Source organism: Astatotilapia calliptera, chromosome 1, assembly GCF_964374335.1.
Source record: "Astatotilapia calliptera chromosome 1, fAstCal68.1, whole genome shotgun sequence".
Lineage (NCBI taxonomy): Eukaryota > Metazoa > Chordata > Actinopteri > Cichliformes > Cichlidae > Astatotilapia > Astatotilapia calliptera.
In genome coordinates this window covers 16,363,892-16,377,608 of record NC_137422.1, presented here as the reverse complement: position 1 = coordinate 16,377,608, position 13,717 = coordinate 16,363,892, and the positions used below count along the sequence as shown (strand labels likewise).

At 37.4% G+C, this 13,717-nt stretch overlaps 1 protein-coding gene across 1 annotated transcript in view; it reads right to left on the bottom strand.

Moving 5' to 3' along the window:
- The window catches only part of LOC113020887 (protein diaphanous homolog 3), a 166,908-nt gene that overhangs the window by 115,581 nt on the left and 37,610 nt on the right, over window positions 1–13,717 (bottom strand). The window contains exon 18 of the mRNA XM_080290482.1: window positions 12,937–13,051. Coding sequence (XP_080146608.1) covers window positions 12,937–13,051 — 115 coding nt within the window. The remainder of the gene's footprint in view (window positions 1–12,936; window positions 13,052–13,717) is intronic.

Sequence of the window (13,717 nt, the reverse complement as noted above, 5' to 3'; positions counted from 1 at the left end):
CACTATTTTCCAGTTGTTTTGATGTTATTCATTGCACAGGTCACCACACAATCTGTGACAATGACTTATAACAGAGCTAAAGCCTACACCACTTGTAATTCTCTGACTTTTGGAGTTTGTTGGTGAAGCTTAAGACCTCCATTCTTCCCTTATGGCTTCTTACTTCAGGAACTGATACAGTAACCACAAAGGCAGCAATTATGGCCCTCAGTTGTCAAGGGAGCAGATTAAACCTTTGAGTTCAGAAGCTGACATTGTAACAACAATAACTTTGTTTAATTTACTATTTGTGATTATTCAACATAAGATAAGTCTCAGTTATAGATATAATAATTAACTTTGGCTAACACCATAATAAATAGCAAATGCAATTAAAAATCAAACAGGAAATAAAGGAAGAGAGAGATATAATAAAGGTCATCACTGGGACTCAAATTGTGGATGCTGCTGTTCATGGTTACTATCTTAACCTCACAAATGAGAGGATAAATTTGAGTGAACTACAGAGTTAAGAGTCATGGCTGTTGTACACCTGATTTGATTTTGTTTTAAATACATTTTAAAAGCTAGACCTAAACCATAGTAAAGGTAACTCGTATTTTCAGCTTGCAAATACAGTCTGTGATGATTAAGTTGACTGTGTATCATTTATCATGGTTGAGTTATTCTTACCCGTTAAAATCATGACAACATTCATTAAGTCTTTGGGGCTCTCAAATGACAAGACAGCTGACCTACAGTGGCTTGCAAAAGTATTCGGCCCCCTTGAACTTTTCCACATGCTGACAGATTACAGCCACAAACATGAATCAATTTTATTGGAATTCCACATGAAAGACCAATACAAAGTGGTGTACACGTGAGAAGTGGAACGAAAATCATACATGATTCCAAACATTTTTTACAAATATATAACTGAAGAGTGGGGTGTGCGTAATTATTCAGCCCCCTGAGTCAATACTTTGTAGAACCACCTTTTGCTGCAAGCTCTGAAAACTGCTATTCACAAACGCTGTCCATCTAATCTGACTGAGCTGGAGCTGTTTTGCAAAGAAGAATGGGCAAGGATTTCAGTCTCTAGATGTGCAAAGCTGGTAGAGACATACCCTAAAAGACTAGCAGCTATAATTGCAGCAAAGGTGGTTCTGCAAAGTATTGACTCGGGGCTGAATAATTACGCACACCCCACTCTTCAGTTATTTATTTGTAAAAAATGTTTGGAATCATGTATGATTTTCATTCCACTTCTCACGTGTACACCACTTTGTGTTGGTCTTTCACCTGGAATTCCAATAAAATTGATTCATGTTTGTGGCTGTAATGTGACAAAATGTGGAAAAGTTCAAGGGAGCCGAATACTTTTGCAAGCCACTGTATGTAAGCACACAGATTCAGGTGCTTGTCTTACACTGTAAAAGTAGACGAGGAATATTAACAATAACAAACAAGAATCATTTTTTAATGTGTTTATTAAAGACTTGTTCCAGACATTGCTGTAATTTGCCCAAGACTGATAAGAAAATGTAGCAAACAACAACAACAGTTTTACACTAAACAGTTATTTATGTTAAAGTTTACAATTCCTATTATCTATGTTTATGGGAAAATTGTCCCTCAGATAATGGGAGATTTAATCTATATGAAATAAACTAATATAACCTTTTAGCTATATGCAATGGGAAAATGATAACATCTTAGGAAGAATGTGGGGAGAAATGGGAGTCCGTGCCTGGAGTTGTAATGGCATGAACTGACCAGGGACTAACAGGAATAGCAGATAAAACATTGGGAAGATTAAGTGAAGCAAAAAAAAAAAGAAAGAAACCCCCAGCCATGGTTCTGCATGTGTGCACAGACAGGGGCGGGCTTGGACGAGGTTAATTATTTAATAGCCAGTAAATGTTATCGTAAACATATATATTAGGGATAATTGAGTAACCATAAGCAGCGTTAAATCTTATTAAAGTCAACATCTATTGCCTTGGTAAGTAGCTTTAAAAGATTGTCTCAAAGGTCCTCAGACAATTACTGTATGGGTGGCTTTATTAGACCTACTGCTTCTCTACTGGGAACTGTCACTCTTCAAAGAAATGCAATTTTGCAAACTGCTTGCTCCTAAGTGGTTCACCTTAAAAGGTTAGCATGAGAAATGGTGAGATTTTTGACATTCAATGCAATGCACAGAGCTACACTCAGCACCACCCATTTTTGATGCTTTGAAAAAGTTGATCTTAAGTTGGGGAGTTTTTGCTGTTTTTTTTTTTATTTTTTTTTTATTGGGAACGCAAGCAGTGGGGGAATGGTCTAAAGGGAGCTTACAAGAAAAGCTGTCTACTTGCATGCACTACCACTGGCTGAACTGCAGTGGTGCTGTAAGAGAAAGAAAGTGGGGGAGAAGTAGAAATTATAATTAATTAATTATAAGTATAGCCGAGCTGAAGTTGACTTCCCTGTCCAAAGTAATGTTTACAGTTTACAAATTAGGTTTTGTTTAGACAGTTATGTTAAAACACGACAATAACTTTTTATACTTGTGTTTGAGGTTTGAATTGCTGCAGTGTTAAACCTCATCCTACCAAATAGGGTCTGCACAGACCCCAGAGATATAAGTTGTCGTCATATCTGACAGGATATTTAATGCAGGTAGGGTAGTTAATGATTGTTTGCCATGGATCCTGGACTGAAGTATCAGAGTAGCAACAGGAATAAGGTTAATCTGTCATTTTAAAGGACAAAGACCTAGGGCTGGGCGATATATCGAGTTTTTTAAAAAATATCGATATATTTTCATACGAGATATAAGATGTGACAATATCGTTTATATCGATATAGTCTATGTTACGTTATAATTATACTTGTGGAGCCGCAGGTTTGCCTCTCTTTCGTCCACTTTTGTCTCTACGCAACGTTACTCGGCCTCGCCTCTCCTTCACTGAACACAACTCCCCCTCCCCCATAGCTTCACCTGCAGGCAATGACAAGATGAAAGCGGAAAATCTCCGTTAGCGAGTTACCATGCGTGGGGCTGGACAGCGTCAACGTGTTAGCGAGCTAACCGTGCTAACGACATGCAGCCCGTAGGGCTGCACGGCCTAAGATCCTTTCATTTTCTCAAAAATCGACAGTGCGCAATATGTATGAATTCTGGTTGTGCTTACTGATGTAAATGATGTAAATAAAAGTGCCCGTGTGACATCTGGGACACAGTGTGACTAAGAACTCTCTTTTTGTTCTTAACTTATGGCTTTTAAAAAAAAATAAAAAAATAAAAAAAATCGAGATATACATCTTATATCGCCATCCAGCTAAAAAATATCGAGATATGAATTTTGGGTCATATCGCCCAGCCCTATAATGACCCCATATCTACATTCATCATCTGGACTGGGAACATCCCAAACTGGAAGCTATCATCATTGGAGACCTCGTCCATGCTGGGTCTACCTGAGACCTCTGGGTCATGTCCCACACATAAAATGGAGAACCAGTTCTGCTACACTTCAAGCCCCAGCGCAAAAAGCAATGACCATCCTGGGAGTGAGGAACCTGCGGAGGTGACTGTCCAACTCTTGGCTGAAAAATCTGCTTGCCCAAGGTGTTGGAAGGTAGGAGCTGCTAGCTCCTCCGGTCACATAACACCATTCCATGAGTACAGCATGTGGCAAACTGCATCTACTGTAGAGCTACATTTCGTGTGCATTTAGCTGTAGTTGCTTTCAGTCATTTTCTGTCGCTATGCAATGATAGTAAGAGCTTGGTTCACATTGCCAAGAATAATTCTCAGTGGGTGCTGGTCTCCACCAAAGCTTTGTCAAATATTCTGTTCATAATATTTATAGAATTTATATGTGCAGCCAAGATGTGGAGGAAGTCTCTGATTTTTGCAGATTATGTGGTTCTGTTGGCTTCATTGGGCGCTGACCTCCAGCTTGCACTGGTGCAGTTTGCAGCTGATTAAGACGCTTCAGGAATGAGAATTAGAATCTCCAAGTCTGAGGCCATGAGTCTCAGCTGGAAAAGGATGGTGCACAGACTCCAAGGCAAGGATAAGCTGCTGCCCCAAGTGTTTTAGTATCTCAGGATCTTGTTCATAAGTGAGGGGAGAGTGTCACAGGAGACTGACAGACTGGTGCAGCATCTACTATAATGCAGACACTACACCAGTCTGTTGTAGTGAAATAAAACCTAAGTATAAAAGGGAAGCTGTCTAACTACAGATCAATTTATTTTCCTACCCTCACGTGACAACCCAAATAATGTTAAATTAAAATTAAATTAAATTACCAAAAACTACCATAAAGGATTTTAAATAAGCTTTTAAGCAATAACAAAAATATTTTTTGTTTCATGAATAATTAATGTAATCCAATCATTTTCTTTAATAATGAGACAAAAAAATTCATCTTTGGCATTAGATTAAATTTAGTAGAATGGTACTGAAATCCTAAACCACTTTTTTTTTATATATATATATATATATATATATATATATATATATATATATATATATATATATATATATATATATATATATATATATATATATATAAACAGGACTTGTACATAGTACATGTTGTAGATATGTCTCTACTAAAAACAATCCAATTCTCGAAGAAAAGTGAACATAACATTCACAAACATTCATTCCACCTCATTTCATTTCTGTATTTTATGTATATAAGTTTAGATGAGTTATTTATAGTTGGTTTACTCAGCTTTGTGTATGTATGTGTATGCATGTGTAATGTATATATAGACGTGTGTGTGTGTGTGTGTGTGTTTTACATTGCTGTGCTTGAGAGCCACCATCTACCGGAACCAAATCAAACCAAATCCTTGCATGTGTCTACACATATACTTGGCCAATAAACACGATTCTGATTCTGATAAAGTACTGTATTTTTCGGACTATAAGGCACACTTGAATCCCTTTAATTTTTTCAAAAATTGACAGTGCGCCTTATAATCCGGTGCGCCTTATGTATGAATTCTGGTTGTGCTTACTGACCTCAAACCAATTGTACGTGATACACGACGCTCAAAAATCTGTCAAAAAATGTTTTAGCACAACTTTGGTAAGCTACAAAGCCACACCACTTTGATGGATTGTCGGAGCATTACAGCTACGGCTTTAACGGAGTTAGAAGTTAGCAGGAAGTTAGCTTGCTAGTTTCCACCCCAACATGATATATCATGTTCTGTCTGAGAGATTTCTGAAAATTTTTGTAGGGTTACTGAAGTTGGGCTAGCTGGTATATAATGATATGCTGTGTGACCGCTAGCGACACAGCTAAGTTAGTATAACATAAACACAATCATGCTGGAGCATGAATGCTAACTTTTTTTCCACTCTATAGAAGTTAACGTGAGGGTTCCCAATGGTTAAGAACAAACGCAATCGCATGGCAGGATGCTGTAAACGGACCAAACTTCAGACAGGAGAACAACTGAGATAATCCATCCACAATACAAGGTTAGTCATTAATATACTGCAACAACATGGGAATAGAGCAGCTGCGAGAGAATTCAACATTAATGAATCAAAAGGTACAGAAGTGGAGGAAGCAAGAAGAATGAGTTGAGTAAAGTTTGACTTATCTGACTGCTTTGTTTCACTTAATGCTCCTTATAATCCAGTGCGCCTTACGATCCGAAAAATAGGTTCAATGATACGGTGCTGCCACAAATTCAACTTTGTTATATTATACACAAAATTACCAACACATTTAAAAGTATACTAAAATGCCCAATTAAAAACTGTTTTGAATTGTAGTTTGAAACCAACACGTAGGTATTTTCTCATGTTAATTATGTCCAGTTTTACTTAGCCCCCTCTGTAATTAAATCCTAGAAGGTGATAATGATTTTACTAGTGACAGCTCTGGGCTTGTCTGAATAGTTTGGTTCTCCTCAGTTTGCATTTGTCAAAATTACATATATGGCTCTAACTGGAAAACAGCCTCTAAAAAAGCAAAAGCAAAAATAACCACTTGGTTGACAAAACATGAAATTTAAGGACTAATGTAGAGGAAAGTCTTCCAACCGGCAATTACAATTTCCCTCCCTCTTTTGCAAGTTAGTGCAAATGTCCACTGCTATAGTATCATAAAACTTTACGGATTAAAAAATATATATAAAAATACCTCAAGCTCAACAGGATTATTTTTCTGATGTTCTGAAGAGCACTTTACAGGCAAAAAATCAATGTATCTGCACTATTCTTTGCAAGTCCACTAATAAAGAGTTATTTTGGCTGAGTCAATAAACAGAAAACAGATCTTGACAAGCTAAGTCACTAACTAGTGACACTATAATCAAATAAAGTTTAACAATCCAAATAGAAAACTATAGCTAGGATGAATGTAATGTTAATGTTATGAAAGTCAAAATATGAACTAAGACAATGAAAAAAAAAAACCTTCTACCTTGGGGGAAGACCTAGACGAATAGAGCCTTCAAAATGCTTTCAAGATAGATCAACATCCACAAGAAAGCACAAGAGTTATTAATGTATTACATTCTTAGAACCCATCTACCATGCACACCAGGCTGTCTCCTGTGCTTAATTCTGCTTTATGATTACTGCATTACACTACAGGCATAACCTTACAAACATTAAAGTAACATGTTGCCTCAGTTGAGTTCCTCGCTGGAATTTTTTCATTAATTTTTATTGATTAAGTCAGCATATTTGCATAATTTATCTACGAAAATAAAGAGCATATATGCATTTGTCTGTTTCTTGCTTTTTATACCAACTGTTCATAAACACAGAGAGCACACAAAAAGCAGTCGCAAATAGTTATATTTTCTTTAAGCACCGGTTCGAGCACTGTTTAAGCACCGGCACAGTTTCAAAAGTACCGGTTTGGTACTGGTATCGAATAAAACCTAAACGATACCCATCCCTACTGGAGAGGTGCTCATGATCAAAGGAATGTCTTGATCCTACTGCTTGAACCAAGACTGTACAAATTTAAGAACATAATGACAACATTCAACAATCAGACTTAACACACACACAAAATCTGGGAAAAAGACCATCACAGCTGTATTTTCAGCAGACATTCTCTGGTTAATCAAGTATAAACTACAAAATAAACAATAAATAAAAAAATACCGGTACCCATCCCTACTCTCCAGCCACTCTGTGCTGGGGGAGATTTTATTGCAGAAACATCCTATCTGAAAGATCTGTTTCTTGTGACGTTGCTTCCTGCCTCTATGACCCTTTTGGTCAGCAGGAGGACGGACACACACACACACACACACACACACACACACACACACACACACACACACACACACACACACACACACACACACACACACACACACACACACACACACACACACACACCTTTGTAGCCAAGGGGGGTTTTACCGAGGAGGTGCTGTGTTGTGTTTTGTGTGAACTGTAACAGTTTGTCAATAAATAGCTGCGAGGGAAGCTGCTCTTTGAAGGATTTTGGGCTGGAGACAGTTTAGGAGCGCGAGCTCCAAGAGCTGGTTTTTGACCAAAAACTTCCCTTGCTAGCAAGTAAAAGATGTTAGTCTTGTTTTTGTCGTTAACAAGAATAAGTCTCTAAACTAGCGGGTCTTGAGGAAACACAGACCCAACAGTGTGGGTGACAGGAATTGTCTTAGAAAACTACTTAGAGGAATAAACATCACCAAAAAAAAAAAAAAAAAGTTTCAAGAAATATGAATCCATATTTAATGAGGCAAACTGAGTGAATACTGTTTCACATTGTGTCCCGTTTAATGTTTAATGCTGATCCAGATGCTGCTGCTCTTAAGTGAGATGAAACATGATGCTACACGGCTGTGTTAATAAGAAAACAAACCCACAAGCACGTACACATGTAAGTTCACTTGATGACCCGCGCTAGTGGTAGCAGCTGGGTCCGATTGCACAACCTACCAGTCATCCTGCTCTTACAACCTCCACTGGGACTGGAAAAAACCGTGAGGAGAACAACCTTTCAAATGATGTGAAAGACAAATGTTTCTTTCTCACCAAATCTAAAATGCATTACCCGTTAACAGTAACAAACCAAGCAGTTGGAACGGCACAGAGCTGAACCGCTTTTGCGTGCCTGCCCATAAGATGAGGCATGTATTTCATGAAAGCTGGAAAATAAAATTCTGTGAAAATGTGCAGACGTAAGGTCATTAACCTAACAGGAAAGTACAATGTCTTCAGGTGAACATCCCTCCTTTGCCATCCCCAAAGAACACCTGTTTGACTGTCTGTCTACTTGTTTGCCCTTTAGATCTGCCTCCATTATTCAACACTTTGACTATAGGGAGCTAGGGTTGCATTGGTGTGTAAGGGAGGGAGAAGGGGGCACTGTGCCTTGAGAGGAACGCCATAGAGTTGTGACAGGTAGATAACACCTGGATGAATAATTCAAATTGGCGTAAGCTAGCTGAAGCAGTGACAAGACAAGAAAGAAAACACAAGACGTGAATAAATCATCAGTGAAGGGACTAATAAATGAAACACCGGGGAGGGAAAACATCTCTTCCTACCTCCTACTCAAGCTTTAATCATTCCAACAACCTTGTACATGAATATTCCAGATATAACCAGCTACACTAATGTCTTAGGCAGTAAGAGTATGGTGTTTTATTATGCAATATCACCACTAAAATAGTCACCAAAATACAAAACAGTCTGATTCCACAAGGAGTGCTAGTACTGAAACTACTACTTTTAAAAAAAAAGAAAAAGAAAAAAGTCACTGCACAAGCAGTCTATTTAAATAGAGGAAAGAATCATTTCTATAAAACCAGTAATACTGTGATAATAATATTATTTTGATATTTCCCCAGCACATTAAAGTACTTTCTCAGGGATAGGACTGGCTAAACAAACGATCCATACGTGTGAGTTGGTATGACAACTCACACGTATGGAGTATGTAACTGTTTCAGGGGTCAGTGGCTTGAAGCTACCATTTATGGGAATTTGCCTAAGTCAGAATCCAGCTTTCATGTGTTAGCACTGGTGCTTCAGTTGGTCTAAATTAGGGGTGGGTTTTTATAATCGATTCATCGATTAAAATCGATTCTGGCTTGGATAACGTAAAATCGATTCATTAAAATCCTGAATCGATTTTTTTAATATAAATTTATTTTGCCCGAAATGCCAGAATCTCAGGTGACATCTCACAAAATTTCAAGAACAACCAAACAGTTAAGACAGTAAATGAGAGCAGGTACACGGATTTTGCACATAGATTTAAACACACAGCGCGACCCGCGGATCAGAATCAGTTAGATGTCGCCTTTCTCACAGTCGGGGCTGAAAGCCGACAGCTCGCTGATTCTGATCTGTCGGCGGGTCCGCGCTTTGTGTTCACGCCCTTTATGAGCCGATTCTAAAGCTGTTAGTTTGATCTCTCTCCAAACAGTATTGACCGAACCAGCAGCAAAAGAAGATCCAAACGCTTCACATAAACATCGTCATGAATTCACTCTGACTTTTACTGTTTTGCTTCCACCGCGATGCACAGCTCTCTCTCTCTCTCTCTCTCTCTCTCTCTCTGTACTTCAAGAACAGTTTCCCTTTCTTCATTATTCGCTTGCTTGTTACGCACAAATCTACTGTTGTTTACAGGCTGTCGGCTGCTGTTTTTTTCCCTTTTACATTCTTCCGAAAAGAAAACCTCATTTCTGCTGTTCAATACTGAACAAATTTAAACTTTTTAATATTATTCAAAATGCAAAACACTTAACCGTGTCTCTAACCGCTGTAACTTCAGAGGTAATGTTCATATGTTGATTAATGGTTTTCTTTCGTTTTTGATGTACTGCAGAATATTTTTATAAAATCCCAGAACAGGAAAATCACCTTCATGTTTTTCTGTGTTTTATCTTCAGCTACTTTCACACAAAGGCATCTGCTGTGACGCTTACACCTGTGATAAAGTCTTGCGTGTGTCAGCTTCCTTTTTATTGATACAAAAATATGTAAATGTACTGATCTGAATTATAATATTTCTGACTGTCAAAATTTCCCAGATTTGAATCGAATCGAATTAATCGATTCGGGACCTTGTGAATCGGAATTGAATCGATTCTAGAAATCAGTGACGATACCCAGCCCTAGTCTAAATCTCCATGGAAGCAATTTTGCAATAAAGGACATAAAACAACAAATAATGTCCCAAGAGTTTAATCGACTTCCAGGCAAGAGATTGAAGCAACTAACAACAGCTATCCCCGATAAGACATGGTAGTAAATACATTAGAGGGTTACCTAGGCAACGAGTGTCCAGAAAGCCCGCCAGTGACCATGAATGGGTTCCAATGTGGCCGAAGATTCAGATAGTGGGCTCCACCTGGTGCATAAAGCTGTTCATGACCAGGCCGAGGTCAGACTATAGTCAGCCCTCTATTTTCTTTTTATTTTATATTTACTAATTACAGAGATGGGCAGTAACGCTACTGTAATCTGTTTACTTTTTTCAAGTAACGAGTAAAGTAAGGGATTACTATTGCAAAAACGGTAATTAGATTACCGTTACTTTCCCGTAGGAACGGTGCGTTACTGCGTTACTAAAACCGAGATTTTTTTGCGAGAATGTCTCATGACAGTGACGTAAGCGAGTGTGACGTTCATGACAACAGCTGTCTGCAGATCAACAATGGATCATATATCGAGTGCGGGAGAGAGTATGAGCGTGCAGCATTTAAAGCGTGGAAGTACTGACCTTACTTTGAGTTTGGTTCCATAAAGAGTGACAAAAACATTAGTGTCCCTTGTGCGTTGGAAGAAAACTTCTTTTTATACCGAACACATAATTAAATGTTTTGCTTGATGCATAAAGTTAAAAGCTTAAAACTGATAAAACAAGTTAAAAAAAGAGACTTTTCCATTTGATTACATTTTGTATGATGGATTATGCAGAAAAAGTAGAATTGGGCTGAAAGATCTATCGCTTTATCACCTATTCAGGTTGTAAATCGTGTTTTTAAAAAGTAACTAAGTAACTAAGTAATTAATTACTTTTGAAAATAAGTAATCAGTAAAGTAACAGGATTACTTTTTGGGGGAAGTAATCAGTAATTAGTTACCGATTATTTTTTTCAAGTAACTTAACCAACACTGACTAATTATTAATTAATTTTTGTTGTTTAACCATTTATAGTTTCTGTTGCTTTTCAGCTAAATTATTCTGTATCTAAAAAAAGACCATTTCTTTTAAGGTTCATTGATTGCACGATGCTTATAAACCCAGAGTAATACTGCTGAAGTATCTTAATTAAGACAATTATTAATTATTACTTTTACCATCCAGCTGAGACAAGAAGGCTGAAGAAAAAGTGAAGTAGAAAGTTTAAAGCAGTGCTGAACACAAACTAATGTACACAACTGTCTAGACGAGTGAACTGAATGGACGAGTGCGGAAAATTTCTAAAAAAAAAAAAAAAAAAAAAAAAAAAAAAAAAGTCAAAGAAAACAAAGAAATATTATGTAATAATAAGTTAAATAATGTATTACACACAAATGCTTAACTGTGTGAAAACATCTGTTTATGAAGGATGTCCCAAGTAAAAGATTAAAAATGGTTCATAATAATTTAGTGATAAAATGTCATATTTCAACTGTGGTAATTTATGTAAAAAAAAAAAAAAAAAAAGTCATTTAATTAAAAATATATTCTATACAATCAGCATTAGTTTTTCTGTATCTTATTTTGAAGGAGTAATATGTGTTCGCAATGCATTGTGGGAAGCAGAAGCTATAGTCAGTTGGGAAAAAAATACATGGTACAGAAAACCTGGCTGTGTTTAAACTTCATCTCCTGTGGCCTGAATCTTTATATTAGGGCTGCACGATTTTGCATAAAATGAGAATCACGAATTTTTGGCTTAGAATTCAGATCACGATTCTCTCACAATTTTCTTTTCCAGTATAAATATTTATTGCACTTATTAACTGCACATCAACTTCGTAACAGTTGAAACTGAACATAAAAACAATAAATAAACATAAAAACAATAAATGTCTCACGTTTTGTGGTTGCCGCAAAATGTTGTTCTGCTTGAAATTCCGTCTCCACCGTTGCTCGACACTGCGTGTATAGAGCAGGTAGTGCAACAATAGAAAAATAGTTGCAGGACGGCACTGTGTAGCGTTTGTCTAGGGTGTTGATCATTTTCCTAAATCCCTGGTTTTGCACAGTGTTGATGGGAGCCATATCTTTGGTCAGGTGATAAGTAATAGCCTCCGTAATTTCTTTGTGCCTGCGGAAGTTCGACGGGTATAGGGAAGCGCTGTATAAGGTTCCCGTTATTGATGTTTGGGTGGTTGACCAGGACGGATTTTCTCCAGTCACTTTCTCCTCATCCCTGATGTGCTCTCCGTTGTTTTTTCCCTGCTAATTTTAGCAGCCAGCTTCTGTATCACGTGGTATAAGGCTCCGCCCTTGTCATTTATTGAGCAGGAAGAGAGAGCGCTTGTTTTCATGCAGATTACGTCCCGGATCAAAATGCAGTACAATCGTCGTCGTTGTTTTTTTTTGTTTTTGTTTTTGTTTTGTTTTTTAAATCGTTGTCATTTGGAAATGAGATCGCACATAAGTATGAATCGAGATCGCGATTTTCTAACGATTAATCGTGCAGCCCTACTTTATATACACCATCGAAAGCAATGGCTTTTCACTCAGCACTTTCATCGAGTTATTCAAGCCACAATTGTAAAAGATTGTAAGCCGTCGAGAATACCGTAATAAAGGAGCAAGACGCTCAGTTTCCTGGCTCATGAAAATTGAGTTTGGCTTGCTGTTGACCTGCGTTAACATACACAGTGTATCCAACACGTAGCGATAACAGTGTAAAGGATAACCAAGCCTTCTCAGAATACAATGCACCACCTTGACAGATGGAAATTAAATAAGTGCATTAAAAAGTAGATGGTCTTACCTGTTCTCTGTGATCCAAAAGTAAGAGCAACTCTGTTGAGCAGATCTGGCTTTGCATACTGGTCCTCATCAACCCGCACCCAAAAACAGCCCTCTGACATTTCTTGGGGACGAATCTTAAAATACACAGCCATAATTTAACATCTTTAATAAACCAGTTAGGGCTTGACAGAGAAATATAAAGATTACTTAATTATTTATTAGTCATATTAAAGCCTCGAGATATAGTTTCCCATGAAGACTGACACCAAATGTTATAAATAAATAACAATAAGCACACCACCAGGTATTTGCATTACTTTCCAGATTAATATAAAGTGCAGTATTCCCATTACTCAATGAAATAGTTTTCCTCCTTGGAACAATAACATAAAGTCAGCAGAACCTACAATACAGACTAAAATAAAGAAAGTCAGACAAGCAGGTAGATAAATAGATAGAAGTTGGTAAAACCTCAAGCTTAATTTTAAAAATATATTGAGGAGTCTTTAAATTGAATCCATAGTCTATCAAAGAATATTTTCAAAGTGAATACTTCCTTTAATCACCAAACGCTGGTAGCACTGCTGATGTTTTGAAGAATCAACTATCTTTCACTGCATATGTTTGTAGTTATATTAAACTGATCTCGTTGTCACTGTCAGCAACTGGCTTTGAAAGGCAATTAGAGCCAAGATACAAACATTGTTGCGTGACTCAATATGCCGGACCTTACTAAAACACTTGTGAATATTAGATTAAGCAGAGTCCAATGAAATGCAACACTAACGGAAAGCTGACTT